Consider the following 15,214-nt stretch of genomic DNA (forward strand, 5'->3'; position numbering starts at 1 on the left):
TATTTATAGACCTGGACATAAAGTGTTTCAACTCCTTCCCTCAAAACGATGCTATAGAGCAGGGGTGGGCAAACTTTTTGGCTCGGGGGCCGATTCACTTTTAAAATTTGACAGACGGGCCGGGTCAGCACAAGATTTTTGGGAATCGCCCCCTTCCCCCCTTTTCTTCTCCTCCTTCCCCTCCCTCGGAGGCCCCCTGAGTCAGGAGTTGCTACTGCCAGCACGGCTCCACGCGGCTCCAGTCCCACGTTGCCTCGGGAAGGGAAAGGCAAAAGGAAGAGCCGCGGCGGTGCTTTGCAACGGCAGCAGCGGCAGCGGAGGCTCAGGCTCAGCGGCTCCTGGTTTTGCCTTTCCCTTCCCAAGGCAACGTGGGACTGAGCAGCGCGGAGCTGCGCCAGTGGTAGCAACTCCTGACAGCCCCAGCTGGACACCTGAGCAGAGCCCGGGCAGAACTGCCTGTTGCTGCTGCGGGCGTCTGGCTGCCCAAGTAAAGAACCGCACCAGCTCAGGGCAACTGTGAGGAGCAAGAGGGGAGAGGCAGAGAAGGAGGCAGAGAAGGAGGAGAGCACCTGGCCAGTTGGGGAGGCTTCTTGTGCTGCGAAGAGGCTGCTAATGATCTCGGCTCACTCTGCTTTCCCAACATCCGGCGCTGCCCTGTTCTGTGCGCCGGCTGCTTGGACTTGCTGGGCCTGACACAGAACAGGGTGGTGCCGGATGTTGAGAAGCAGAGCAGAGCCGGAGATCATTAGCCGCCTCTTCGCAGCACAAGAAGAACAGGGTGGTGCCGGACCATTGGAGAAGCGGAGCAAAGCCGGAGATTAGTAGCTGCCTCTTTCGGCGCAGAAAGCTTCCCCAACCAGCCTGCTGGTCTCCTCCTTCTCTGCCTGTTTGTTCTGTATGGCCGAGGAGGAGGAGACCAGCTGAGAAGCACGCTGCCAGGCGGGGGCCACGCAGCGCAGGGCAACATGCCACCGCCCAGCCCTGGCGAGGGAAAGCAGTGGCGTTCCCGGGCGGTGGCCTTGGCCCCGCTACCAGGAAGCGGCTGCCCAGCTCCGTGTTGTGTGTGCAATTTTATATGCGCGTGGCGCGGGTCTCTTTGGCCGGCCCCAATTTTTTTTTCAGAGAGAAATTTTTTTTTTTCAGAGGCGGGCCGTATTAAAATGACCAACGGGCCGGATGTGTCTCGCGGGCCGTAGTTTGCCCACCCCTGCTATAGAGCATTGCACACCAGAACAACTAGACACAAGAACAGTTTTTTCCTGAATGCCATCACTCTGCTAAACAAATAATTCCCTCAACACTGTTCAACTGTTTACAAAGTCTGCGCTACTATTAATCTCATCAGTCCTTATCACCCATCCCTCCCACTTGTGATTATATGACTATAACTTTGTTGCTTGTAACCTTATGATTTATATTGACTGTTTCCTAGTATTTGATTGCTTACTGTACCCTATGACTATCATTAAGTGTTGTAACTTATGATTCTTGACTCTTGACGAATGTATCTTTTATGCACACATTTGCAACAAGACTAATTCCTTGTGTGTCCAATCACACTTGGCCAATAAAGAATTCTATTCTATTGAAATCTAAAGATACAAATACAGGTAGCCCTCAAATTATGACCACAATAGAGCCCAACATATCTGTTGCTAAGTGAAACATTTATTTAGTGAATTTTGCCCTATTTTAAGATTCTTACCACAGTTAAGTGAATCACTGCAGTTATTAAGTAGTAAGAAGGTTGTAAGTTAATCTGGCTTCCCTATTGACTTCGCTTGTCAGAAGGTCACAGAAGGTGATCACATGACCACAGGACACTGAAACCATAATAAATATGAGTCAGTTGCCAAGCATCTGAATTTTGATCATGTGACTATGGGGATGCTGCAATGGTAACTGAAAAATGGTCATGTCACTTTTTTCAGTGCTGTAACTTTGAACCATCACTAAATGAACTGTCAAGGACAACCTGTAGTACAGTCGAAGATGAGAAGCTATGAATATTTTTAAAAAATGTTCACATTTTACATTATGTTTATTAGACAAATCATTTGTAAAATAAAGATATTTAAGGTATCAGAGAGATCAAATTCAAACTATCATTTTCTCTGATAAGTGGCAAAGACGAATGATTTCATTTCAATTTTTAAAAATAATTTTTCAAATATTAAAACTATAAGAAATCTACAGTTGTTTCCAAACTAATATTTTGTCAAATACTTATTTCTATTCACTACTTAATCTGCCAGAGTTCAAGGTTGTTGTGTTTCACCCATATTCTATTACCGAACAATTTTAACAGTTTTAAATTGTAAATGTTTATCTGAAGTTTACTGAGATTATAATGCTGATGCTGTTCATCAGCATCTACAGTACTAACAACTTTTAATAATCCTTATTTATGATACAGTCATGAAAGCATTCTTAAAAATGGATACTTTTTAAAGTATTAAAATATTAAAATTGGGCCTCAGTACAGGAAATGGTTAATGTTAACTAATTTTGCAAGTCACTGGCAGGTAATTAGAAGAATGCTTTATGTTGTTCTGCACATTGTATTAAAAAGAAAGATGGTGGTGTATTCAAGACAGACATCATGCTTTTTTGAAGAGTCCATGGAAAGTAACTGGGATATTTATGTCCACTTGTGCTCTGGCAACCTCACTCATATTCTTTGCATTCAGGATCAAAAGGTAGGCAGGCTTTGGTCCACAGCCAGGACTGATGACTATGCTCAGGATAATACCTGTATCAAAATAAATGCAAATTACTTAAGAAGCACAAAACTTTTATAATGGATAGTAGGTTTGAAAATACAGTAATTCAGAAACATACTAATTGTTGCATTATTCCCCCAGGAAATAGTGGGTATAAATTAAGATATTAAGTCCTTTTCATATGTATAGTGCCAAATTTGGACAAAGCCCTTTTCTAAAATTTAATCAAAAAGTCATAACATTACCATCATCCTCTTCTATAGCTTCTGGTTGAGGAACAAAGATTGGTTCAGAGGGATATGTATCTGGTTCTTGCCATACCCATGTCTCTTTAGTTTTAACATTCATTTTGCAAAGCTGGGGGAAAAAAATCATTTTTAAAAAATGCATTTTTCTAAAAAGGCTGGTAAAGCAGTCAATGCATCACTATGAGGATTCACAAAAACTTGTCCATAAACCTTCCAATCTTAAAATGGGCAATGCTGAATGTTTTGAACATCAATTCATTATTTTCCACTTTTGTCAATGGAAATAATGTCAAAGAAACTGACAGATAATATTTATTGCATGGAGTTACCCCATGTGGATTGTCCTGCAATGAGTTGTCTGGTGGTGAGTTTTCTTCGGGTGAGTTGGCCGTGGCAAGTCGGCTATCGCAAGATGGCTGTGGTGAATTGGCCACGAGATGGCTGCAGCGAGTTGGCCATCTACAGCAAGATGGCCCTAGTCACTGCAAGTTGTCCCATTTAGGTAGCCCTCAACTTATAACCACAATTGAGCCAAAAATATTTGTTGCTAAGCAAGTTACTAATTAAGTGAATTTTGCCCTGTTTTATGACCTACCTTGCCACAGTTGTTAAGTGAATCACTGCAATCGTTAAGCTAGTAACGTGGTTAAGTGAATCTGGCTTCCCCATTGACTTTCCTTGCCAGAAGGTCACAAAAGCGGATCACATGACCTCAGGACACTGCAACAGTCATATGTCAGTTGCCAAGTGTCTGAATCACGTGACCACAGGGATGCTGCAATGGTCATGTGAAAAATGGTCATAAGTCACTTTTTTCAGTGCCATTGTTACTTTAAATGGTCACTCAGTGAATGGATGTATTTTGAGGACTACCGTACATTGTTGTTTGTGTCGATAATTCTGCTAAGGTTGGTTGCTTAAGCTTTGGTCTGCTCTGCATTTTGTTCTGTCTTATAGCTATAGTGCATTTAAATGAACTGCATTTAAAAAAACGAAGACTAAAACAACTCTTTTGATTTAAGAGTTTATTTGGATCACCCTGATCTAGAGATATTCCATCTTTAGTTCCAAATGGGATTGTACTATGCTGTCTGGGGCTGGGGTTTCACCTAGGGATCTTTTGGACTTACAGTTCCTGCTTGAGAAGATGGCAGCTGGGGCCATGTTGGTTTTTGCACCGTTTCAATTGGTGCACCAATTATACTCACATCTGGACTGAGAGGCTCTTAAGACAGTTGCTTGTGCTTTGGTTATCTTAGGTTTGGATTATTGCAGTGCACTATACTAGGGGCTGCTCTTGAAGACCATCTGGAAGCTACAGATGATGATGCCTTGGTATGCCCATGTGATACTTCAGGCTCTTGGTATGCCCATTTAATTACTTCAGCTAATATCGGCTCTGCACTGCTTACTAGTAGGCTTATTAGTAGGTGCAATTCATGGTGGTGCCATCTATAAAGCTCTTCATAGCATAGCGCCTGGTTAATTGAAGACTTATGATCCATAATTGCTGCTCACCATATATAGTCTAACAGAATTGGCAAGTTCTGGGTCCCATCAATGAAGTAATGCCACCTTTTCTATTGTAATGTCTGCCCACTACAATACCTTTCCCCCAATATTCTGATGAGCCTCACCCCAACCATATTTAGATGAGCCCCTCGGACTGACCCTTTCCCCGGGCTTTGGGCTAGACTAGAGAAAACAGCCAGTCCTTTGAGGGTTGTCTGATCTTAAAGGATGGTCAATTTCTTCGGACAATATTTTTGTACGTAAAACAAAGTATTGTTTTATTGTAAATTTTAAAATTTGAATTTTTTTATATTGTATGTCACTCTGAGCCACAATGGACTTAGGCAGCTTGTGAATTAAATAAAATACGGCATAGGATGGAACCACAGTATAATCACGTGACAGGGAGACATCACTATGATTTGATCACCCTATATTGAAAATGAAAATTCAGCCTTACAAGAGGCTCATAATATTTTGTAGAATAATTTTAGTGCCTAAAAAGAATACATTTTGTATTTTGTTCAGATTCAAGTCAGCTTTGTCCCAGAACACAAAACAGCTAAGTTACAATAGGCTACATTTTAAAAGTCTATTTGATTTTCTACAGGATGCTCAAAGATGAATCTTAATGCAAGTCTCAGAAGGCATAAAATCTCTTTTTACCAAAATATGAAACATTTACATCTGTTCGTTTGGGCAAATACATTGTATTTTCTTGATAGTTTGAGTGCAGGAGTAGGCTGAGCTAGGATGAGCAATGCAGTGATCTGTTTGAATGGAAATCTATTCAGAGCAAAGCTTTATGAGAAACTCAACCCCTTCCCATTGTGGTAGATGTGACTGCTATCAGTATACTATGACCTAGAAGAATGGTTTGTTGCATAGTTGCTATCTATGGATTTCATATTTGATATGTTTTTTCCCTGTAATAAATATAGGCATCCAGAGTTGACTTTGCAAACTATGTATGACTCCCTTAGCACCCTAGAGAAAATGGAGTATTCCCTCTGTCCAACAATGATATTTTTCCACTGTTAAATAGACTTAAAAGTAAATACAGTAATAACCTGAATAGCCAAAGAAGCAGTCTTAAGATGATACATCCTATTTTGCTATCTTGTATATTCCTATGAGTTACATAAAAGAATTTGGACTTAGACTTTTCTTTGCCTTTTTGCAAAAACAAATCTAGTCTATTAATATGTAATACTTACTCTGTCTGGAACAAAATGATTCAATCCAAGACCATATGCATATGTATAAGGTTTCCCGGAATATTTTGCATAGTTTATTTGTGGAAACTCAAAAGCTATAAAGCAAAATAAACACATTTAATTGGTTTCTTGTATTTGCTAAGATTGTCTTTTTTTAGCTTTTTGCTGAGCTTAGCCTTACCTTGTCGTGGTCCTGAAAAAATAACTTCTGGATCCAGCCAGATAGTATCATCACTGTGCAGAATTGCTGTTGCTGTTGTATTAGGTAATGTGATTAGATTTTTTCCTGTATCAGCCTAGAACATCCCCCACAAAAAGAAAGTAAGAAAAATATTCTATACTGTACTCCATTTTTCAACATTCCACCTATTCTTCCAACAATATAAGTAAAAGATCTCAGAAACTCTTTTTTTTAAAGTCTTGGTTTTAAGACGGGAAACTGAAACATTAATTCAATAGTACTGTCTCAAAACATTCTCTTTTTTATTATTCCTGTATGTAAATGCCTCTTTTCCTTGGGAAAATACAAAATATTGCGCTTGAAAATAATATTGCAAAGAACATCTGAACATTATCTCACCGCCAACCAGCCTAATGTACATTACATTCTCTATGAAGTCCTTGCTAGCAAATGTGTACACATTACATGTGTAACATACTGATTTTCTTTCCAATATATAATATTTAATTCTTACCTTCTCAATATTTAAGGGAAGGACATACCGTCGAACTTCAGGTTGAGGAGCTTTTTGTGCATTTTTCTTCACTTCTTCCCAGTTTTCTCGTAAATTGGCTAAGTATAAGTAATTGTAAACAAATTCATATCTATAGAGGAATAAAAGACATCAGCTTCTCAGTGAACAAGTCATGGGATCTAGCCTTACAGTTACCTATTTGACTATGGCAGAATTATAATTTCTGGGTCATTGAAATGCATGTGCCAAAAAATAATCACTGTATGTAAATTTATATTTTTCTCATTAATGGCACCTAAATGAAGGACAGCTACAGACAAAATACAGAGTCAATTTGGTCTAGTAGTGGTTAAGGCACCAGGCTAGAAAGCAGGAGACCATGAGTTCATGTCCCTCCTTAGCTATGAAAGCCAAGTGGGTGACTTTGGGCCAGTCAGTCACTCTCAGTCCAACCAACCTCACCAGGTTATTCTTGTGGGGGAAATAGGATAAAGAAAGTGTGTTGGATATGTTTGCCTCCTTCAGTTATTTATAAAAATAGTAAAGGTGGCATATAACTAAATACATACATACATACATACATACATACATACATACATACATACAATAACCACGAGAAAATGAATAAAACTGCTACAGTAGTTCTAGCCAAATCAAGACTTTTTCAATATCCTGAAGTATCTCATGAAAAGTCACATATATTTTGTTAAATTCTTCGTCATCACAGCATTATTCTGTGTATGCTGACACACAGTCTACTTTGTTTCTTACCCTTAAAAAAACCCTGACCTTTAACAAATGTCACTTGTACTGTTAGGAATAAATTTTACCTTCTATTCAATCAAGAGTTCCTTACCATGGTTGCCAAAGGCAAACTGTTGCTAGTCCTATATTTGTGTGCTTCCTTTGTTTTTTCTTCTATTTTTATGTGTGCCACTAAATTAACTACCTCTTGACTTTATTGTATTATTATTGTTTGAACAGTATAATAAACTGATGTGATAATCCCTGAAAGCAATCTGTTTTACTGCAAATACACGAAGAAACGTTACTTGAAAACAAAAGCTAGTCTTCTGAACTAACATTCTTCAAAGAAAATTATGGCACCGGCAGTCCAGTAACTGGGCTAAGATTACTTTAAATTATAGCTGTATGGTTTTCTGTACACATAGGTTTTTCAGTACCTACCCTTTCCATGTACATAAATCCACAACAAGAAATCCATTATCCTCATAAGTATTAATATGATGGAAAAGATTAAAAGGTGAAGTTCTGTATTTGATGTTGAGGTACTCCCCATTTTTCTTGTCAGCAACATGCATCCATACCTTTAAAAATGAATATTAAAACTTTGTTAAATAATAAAACTATATTCTTCTTGTGTCATTGTGTGTTTGTGTATATGTATGTATGCACGTGTGTGTAATTGTGTGTGTGTATAAACACACAAATACACACACACACACAGCATAACAAAGGGACAAATGAATTAAAAAACACTTACCCCCATCTTTTCATTTGACTCAAAACAGTCCATGTAGTTGGCTCCCCAAAGACTCCAGGAAGAAAGAAACTTGAGCAAATTAATTTTCACTGGAGTTTCCACAAACACGATGTAATTTGGAGTTAGCCCAAAACTGTTAGGAAAGACAGTTGATCGTATATGATTATCATATATGAGATGGCATAGCATTTTGTATATGCACATGAAATTCAAAATGCATCTGTTCATTTTTCAAATGCCAATAGTTTCATTTTTGCTTCTTGTTAGGCTAAATGTATCAGTGTCAAATTTGAACTCAATAAACACTGTTTTATACATATGACAAGAATGTTGGGTGATGTCCTACAGGGCTGGAAGGTTCTTCCCTCAGCTCAAAGGAGCAGGTTCACAGCTTGGGGGGGGGGGGGGGGCAGAACCTACATTCATCATTGTCACTAGTCTGGATAGCTATAGTGATAAAGAGTGCCTTTCATCAGTTTCAGCTGATTTAAAAACCAACTATTTGGAAAGAAACAGCCATGTAACCATTACCCATGCTCTGATAATTTCCAGGTTGGGTTATTACAAAACATACATGAGGCTGCCTTTGAAAGTGGTCTGCAAACTTCCATTAGTTCAGATTAGAACAGCTAGACTGACCAATAGAACTGGCCAATACTTTATTTTAGTATTTTAGACCAATACTTTATCATGTACAATGTCTGCTGGTCCATTTCTGGGTCAAATTCAAAGTGTTGGCTTTGAACTATAAAGCCTCATACACCTATCTGGATTTTAAGCTCTATCCCATGAAGTTGTCCTCCATGTTGCCCTTTCTATTTTCCCAGGGTATTTATACAGTGTTATAACTGCATTTTTTAATTTTAAAATAGTGTTTTAATGCATATTATTTGTTTTTCAATAATTGTCTTGCTCCTGCCCACTTAGAGGAGTATTTTATTTGTATTTTATTTGATTGTATACGGTTTAACTTGGATTGCATTCTTTAGGGGGTTTATTGTAATAGTTTTGGCTATTAGATGGTTTTAAAATTAAATAAGTAAAATGATAAATAACTATTTTATAAAGCTATGCTTAAGGTGTTTAAATACATCTTTTTGAGGAGATGTATGTTTACCTGTGCACATAAGACGGCTTGAATCTCTCACTACAGGGAAACTGAACCACCACTTCACATTTTGTCATTGGATCTTTCTTATCTGAGAAAGACAAAGATCAAGGGTCAATGCATTTATCCATGTTTAGTTGTATAAACTAATTAATGAAAATTCAAATTCTAGTGAATAAATAAGCATTCAGAATTTAAATACGTTTTGATTCTTTGAATATTAGGAAAAGCCTTTTTTCAGAAGTAAAAGTATTCTCAAGTTTTAGCTATAAAAATCTATATCAAGTTGGTTTAGTCTGCACTGGAAGGGAGAAACATTCTGATTTTAGCAGCTGCTGCTTGAAAGTGAACAGACCTGCTTGAAGGGGAGGTATCCTTACGATATTATAGGCAAAGGACAAATTTTTTCCAAAGCAGTTGCCAATATTATAAACTGTTCCATCATTTTCAATATGAGGGTGTGCTGTGACCCCATTGACTGAAACATATTTGCTGATATCCACCTGAAAGAATATAACAAAAAGATAATTTGGGGAAAATCCATACATTGGTCACTGACAAAATGCATTCATTAGAAGCACATTACATTGTGTTGAATGTATTTTATTATCTTAAATAAAATAGACATAGTAATTTGCTTATCCTTAAAAATCAATATTTTGTGATTTTTAAATAGAGCATAACTACAGCAGATTGATCAATCAGGTGGGAATAGAAAGCATATCCTAGAAGGCAACTTAACAGAAATGTTATGTTGTTACAAAACTGAGCCCTTGTGCTCAGAAATACAGTATTTGCAAATGTTCTGTGGAATAACAATGGAAATGAGTTTCTGAACAACTACAGGTGCAACTTTTGTGAATTTAGAGAAGGTCATAATTCTCTCTCTAGCTCAGAAGAACTATTTTCTTTCAGAATGTAAACAAACAAGATTCAAAGAACATACAACATAGAATAATAATAATAATAGGATTGGAAGGGACCATGGAGCTCTTCTAATCCAACTCTCTTGCCCATGGCAGGAGATCCTACACCATTCCAAACTTCCTTTGGGTTTGATGGGATGGATACAAGGGACCATAGAATATTATTACAGGAGTACAATTGCATTCACCTGCATCCAGCACATAGCATTCAGTTGAAAGACATTTACTGGCCAGAAACAGGATGTACAATTCAATTGCTGAGCTATGGTTACTAAGGAAATATATCACATAACTCCTCTGGAATTACAACAGCACTTCTGCTTCTATTAAAAAATCTTATGTGGATCTAGCACTAGTTCTAAACAGTCTTATTTTTATTTTTAACAGTGCTTTCTGGTAATTTCTTCTTGTACTAAATGAGAATAGATTGAATGAGATTCTAATCAGCAGATAGAATATACTGTATAAGACTATATTTCAATTAAATGCTCTATAAATACTTCTTCAATTACTGTTTCCATTTTAGATGTTCTGTAAGTGATACATTATGAGTGCCATCAATACTCATTTCCAATTTTAACGTGTGTCTGTCTTTAATCTATAAAAAAGACCTTTTTAATTGTTTCCAGATTTTCTGTGTTGATTTTTGTTATGAAGTTTGTCTCAGTACAGGCATAAAAATCTTCTCCCACAGGATACACATTCACCAGGGCATTGTCAGTGATCTCCACACCTTGGAAGTATGAAAAAAATCTGCCGGACACAACCACAAAGAAAGTAGATTATTTCTAGATTGCTGCATAATGCAACAATATGTTTCAGGCTGTCCATAATTATACCTTTATTTTTTTTTTCACCTGGAAAATATATTTTTGCATGGATCTGGGTAAGCATATGTTCCAAATTCTGTGATTACTATTCTCTTCTCAGTCATTGCTCTAACATAGGCATCGGTTCGAACAAACCTATAAAGAAATAAGACAAGATTATATATGATGTTCCACTTTACTTACATCTTACCAGTTCATTTCTCACTTCTATTAATATATTCCAGAGCCACCTCTGGGATGAAATCCAATCCCAAATTCATAAATGAGGCTAGTAAATATTCCATCCAACATCTAAAGAAGCAGAACGTGGATGAGAAGAAAAAAATCTTCCTTTTATTTCCTCCCAATAATCTTGGAGAAAGTGTTGCAATGTTCCAGGAAGGACTTCTGGAATTGATGAAGGCAAACAAATAGAGATTTAATCTGGATGAAGACACTGGATTCATTCATGACACAACAACTGTCCTACTTTCTTTGGACTTAATATGGGAATACTTGCAATAGAGAAGTCCAATTGACTTCTGCATGAGCCATGCTTTCCTCTTGCAGATATTCATGTTAAAAGAGCAAATGCTGTAAGCAAACAGCAGAGTTTTCAGGTGGCAAACATGCAGAATTTTTTTAGGAAATACTGGTTGAAATATTGTCTGAACAGAGATACTCTGGAAGAAACATTGATTTGGATAAAGATACACAAACAGAATTGTACAGTAGTCCTTATGTTATGACTGTAATGGAGACTGCTCATCACGGTCATAACTTGTGAAGATCATAAAGCAGGTTGCTCGTACTAAGCAACTAGTCATAAGTCAAGGACTACCTGTATATTCATTGTTTATGTGCTTTACAGTCTTCATATTTCCTCCATACAGTTTCTGAAACAGATTTTCATTGTACAGAACCTAAGTAGTCAAAAATTTATATTTTGTTTTTGGAACAGAATCACCTTTTAGTGTAAATTAGAGTTTTATGAATTGGTTAGAGTGGATGAGTTGCTAGATTGCAGAATGGAGAAAGCAGGCAGGAAGTGTAACTTACCTCCTGTAATAAGTGACATGGCCTTCCTTGAAATCAAACTTGTGAAGAAGTGCTTGGCCATCAAACAAATGATAAAACGGTTCTGATCCAACTTCAAATAAACCAGGCCCACATCTGAGCAAACTGCCTTTCAGCCAAACTGGAATTTTACCTGTTGCAAACAGAGCAAAAAATATTTACCAAAAAAAGTTGAGAAATAAATATCCTATTGAAGTTTCATGCTACAGTCTTGAGACTCCTGAGCTGTCAGCTTTCAGCTAAAGCTATACAATACTGGGTTTCCAGCATCTCTCAGCATTGGTTATGGTAGCTGATCACATCTGGGATTGCAAGGCTGAATATTTGCCTGGTTATCTGCCTGCCTTACAAGCCTCCATTCTACATCTTTTGGGAACATATTTTAAAAAGTGGAGGGCTGCTTATAGCAAGAATAGAAGATCTGAGTTTGTTAAAACACAGGAGTTCTTTTGGATTTGGTATTAAGTGGCTTATGGGAGATTGTTACCTTGCTTTGGTTATCTGTAGATTATTAACATCCAGATAGGACCTCTATACTATGCTCTGCATGGAACTGCTTTTATAGTACCAGAATGAGAAGGGACAATTTAGGTCACAAATCTTACTTAATGCATTAAATTTAATTTAAGTACTGCCAACAAATTGCTGCTCAGCCTCTGGTTGCACACAACCAGTGAAAGGAAGATTACACTGAGAAAAAGTTTAGGCCATCTTAAACAGAGTATACAGGTAGTCCTTGACTTACAACCATTCATTTAGTGACTGTTTGAAGTTACAACAGTACTGAAAAAAATTAAGTTATGACTGTTTTTCACACATGACTACTGCAGTATCTCCTGTAATCACGTGATCATTTAAGCCCCTGGCAAGCAGCATGGATATTTAACAGTTGTACTGTCCCGGGATCATATGATCACCATGTGTAACCTTCCCAGCTGGTTTCCAACAAGCAAAGTTAATGGGAGAAGCCAGATTCACTTAATGTCTGCATGATTTGCTTCACAATTGCAGTGACTCGCTTAACAACTCTGGCAAAAAAAGATCGTAAAATGGGGTGCAACTCCCTGAATTGTCTTGCTTGGCAACAGAAGCTTTGGCCTCAATTATGGGGACTACCTGTATAATTGCCAATCCATTCCTTCACCTCTAAACTTTTCCTTAAGATGTAAATCACTTGGAAATGAGCAGCTCACATTTCAAAATGCTTGTGTGCTCTTTCAACATTAGCAAGATGAACAACCTATAGTCCTATGTCCACCTGTGAGAAAAGCTGGGATCTCTGAAATAAATAAGACTCTCTTTAGCATACAACTTTATACCATACCTTCACAATGTAAGTGTCTACAGTAGAAAAACCCTAGACCTACACTTTCATTTATGGGGTATGGATACAAGGATGCATAAGTTTTGGTCTTGGGTGCCACAGAAAATTTTATTTCACCTGGAATTCATTGTTTTCTTAACATTAGTCCTTCTTTGTTTTGGTATCTGTTGCTTGCTAGTTTAACTACTGTATAACTGTAGCCGACTGATACACAAGGATTACAGGCTGAATTGCTGCAGAATTTATAATTAGAACAAGGTATAAATCAAGTTTATTTGTGGAAATAGATTCAGAAATCTAAACTTACATCTACTGTAATTAAATTAATATTGCGAATAAAATGTAGTTTAAGTTTATATCTACTTTCAATCCCTAAAATGATTCCCAGTTTAACAAAGTTGCATTATGGCAAACTATCAAATATCAGCAAAAGGAGAGAAAAAAAGCACAGTATAGTTTAGTGTTGTTTAGTGCTCAACCTGATGTCATTCTGAAATTTTGGACTTCAGATCCCATCAACCCCAGCCAGCATGGCCAGTGACCAGGTACTGTAGAAATGGCAGTTCTAAACACCTAGCAAATACAAATCTATATGGTCCTTAATTATGTAAACAGGGCTTGGTTTTCTACAATAAATTCTATCTAGTTTAGTTATCTACAACTCAAAATGGTTTCATTTTCATGAAGGTAAAAGAAAGCTGCAGAAGCTGTAGAAAGTTAAAGATGCTACCAAGGTGAGTTCAACTCATGAGTATAGCTTTCTTGACAATTGTACAAAAATGATTTCTCATTTCTTTTTCCCAGGCTAGGCTGTAACACTGGACTCCTATGTGCCAATTAGGACTGGCTGTGCTTCGCTTGCAAGACACAAACCTGTAACATGAGCCGTTATTGGTGAAGATAGTTCTTCTGCAGTCTCAAAAAGCTTTTTGTATCCACCAGCTGGATGCTCAAATCTGCAAGATATTAAGAAAGTCAAAGGTGATTGATTTAGCATTTTCTTTAATAGTTTCCCCAATAATTGGATGAAAGAAGAAATTTGGAAAGACTTTTATTTTAGCACAGTTGTTGTGTTTCGAGATACCTGCTCTGAAATGAATATTTTCAGCAGCAAGTATAATAGTCTAACAATATCAAATTCCTTCAGCAGATGAAATTATACTCTTATGTGTGCCAATTATTTTCCTATTCCTGCAAAATTGCATACAGTAGCATTATTTTCTGTAGCCTCATCATAAGCCCTTTTTTTTTTTTTTTTTTGAAAACCAGTTTTCAGCTATGATTTCCTAGTGAAGCTCTGGATATATACTGTATAATTTTGAATAGAACAGTTCTCCATAAGTCAGATCATCAGAAATATTAATAAAAACATGATATGTGGCTCTCCTCTTCAAAGGAAAAAAAACTATTACACCTAAGAACCAAATAATTTATTATTAATGGAAGTTTAATTCAACAGACCTTTATACAGTAGGTTCAGTTTCAATAGTTAAAAGTAGAGAAATAACTGCTTCTAAATGTTCAGTTTTTCACCATCAGTAGGATTTTTATTTGTTTTCTTCCATAAAGTCCCTCAGATTCTTAGCACAATGTCCCTCCTGCTTCTAGAAATAAGCTATTTAGCATCAGGACTACACTTATTTAGTCAACATTAAATTTTATTCATAGAAAATCCTAGGGGGTACTTACTGGCTGGACATTTTTTCCTCAGGAAAGAATGGAGATTTTCCTTAGCCAAAGATGGAGCACCGAAGTAAGAGATTTGTGCTGGATATTTATATGAACATTGTCTTACTGATGGAAGCAATTACCTAAGGAAACTTATGAGCCAATCAGCTTGCCTCCAAGAAACAGAAGCATCTTTCAGGGCTCAAATTCTGCTGGAGATTTTGTCCTGCTGTGGTTTGAATATTTTCCAGGGACCTAAATCCCCATAGCAGAAATGGATTAGGAAGAAACAACAAGAGGAAACAAAGAAAGCTTATTGTCACACAGTCTGTAACATGCTCTTCTTGGAACCAGCACTTTGCCCTATTTCCAATCTTCCAGCTTAGAGACACTGGCATACTGC

General features: G+C 37.3%; 1 protein-coding gene across 2 annotated transcripts; it reads right to left on the bottom strand.

Annotated features, from left to right (window-relative positions):
* Positions 1 to 2,022: 2,022 nt before the first annotated feature.
* RPE65 (retinoid isomerohydrolase RPE65) lies at positions 2,023 to 14,941 on the bottom strand. Of its 2 annotated transcripts, XM_026666008.2 has the most exons (14): positions 14,833 to 14,941; positions 14,017 to 14,099; positions 11,802 to 11,952; positions 10,791 to 10,898; positions 10,545 to 10,686; positions 9,363 to 9,510; positions 9,017 to 9,098; positions 7,900 to 8,032; positions 7,584 to 7,723; positions 6,396 to 6,525; positions 5,882 to 5,996; positions 5,701 to 5,795; positions 2,969 to 3,080; positions 2,023 to 2,752 (listed from the first exon to the last, which is right to left on the bottom strand). In XM_026666008.2, exons 1-14 carry the CDS (start codon positions 14,841 to 14,843, stop codon positions 2,601 to 2,603), a joined length of 1,602 nt encoding a protein of 533 aa, XP_026521793.1. In that variant the 5' UTR covers positions 14,844 to 14,941; the 3' UTR covers positions 2,023 to 2,600. The 2 variants fall into 2 exon arrangements, with proteins under 2 accessions (XP_026521793.1, XP_087816588.1); XM_087960462.1 differs by lacking the exon at positions 2,969 to 3,080 and having other exon boundaries at positions 2,530 to 2,752.
* Between the last annotated feature and the right edge of the window lie 273 nt (positions 14,942 to 15,214).

Source organism: Notechis scutatus, chromosome 3, assembly GCF_049901735.1.
Source record: "Notechis scutatus isolate UNSWTSFEM ecotype Mainland chromosome 3, rNotScu1.2, whole genome shotgun sequence".
NCBI lineage: Eukaryota > Metazoa > Chordata > Lepidosauria > Squamata > Elapidae > Notechis > Notechis scutatus.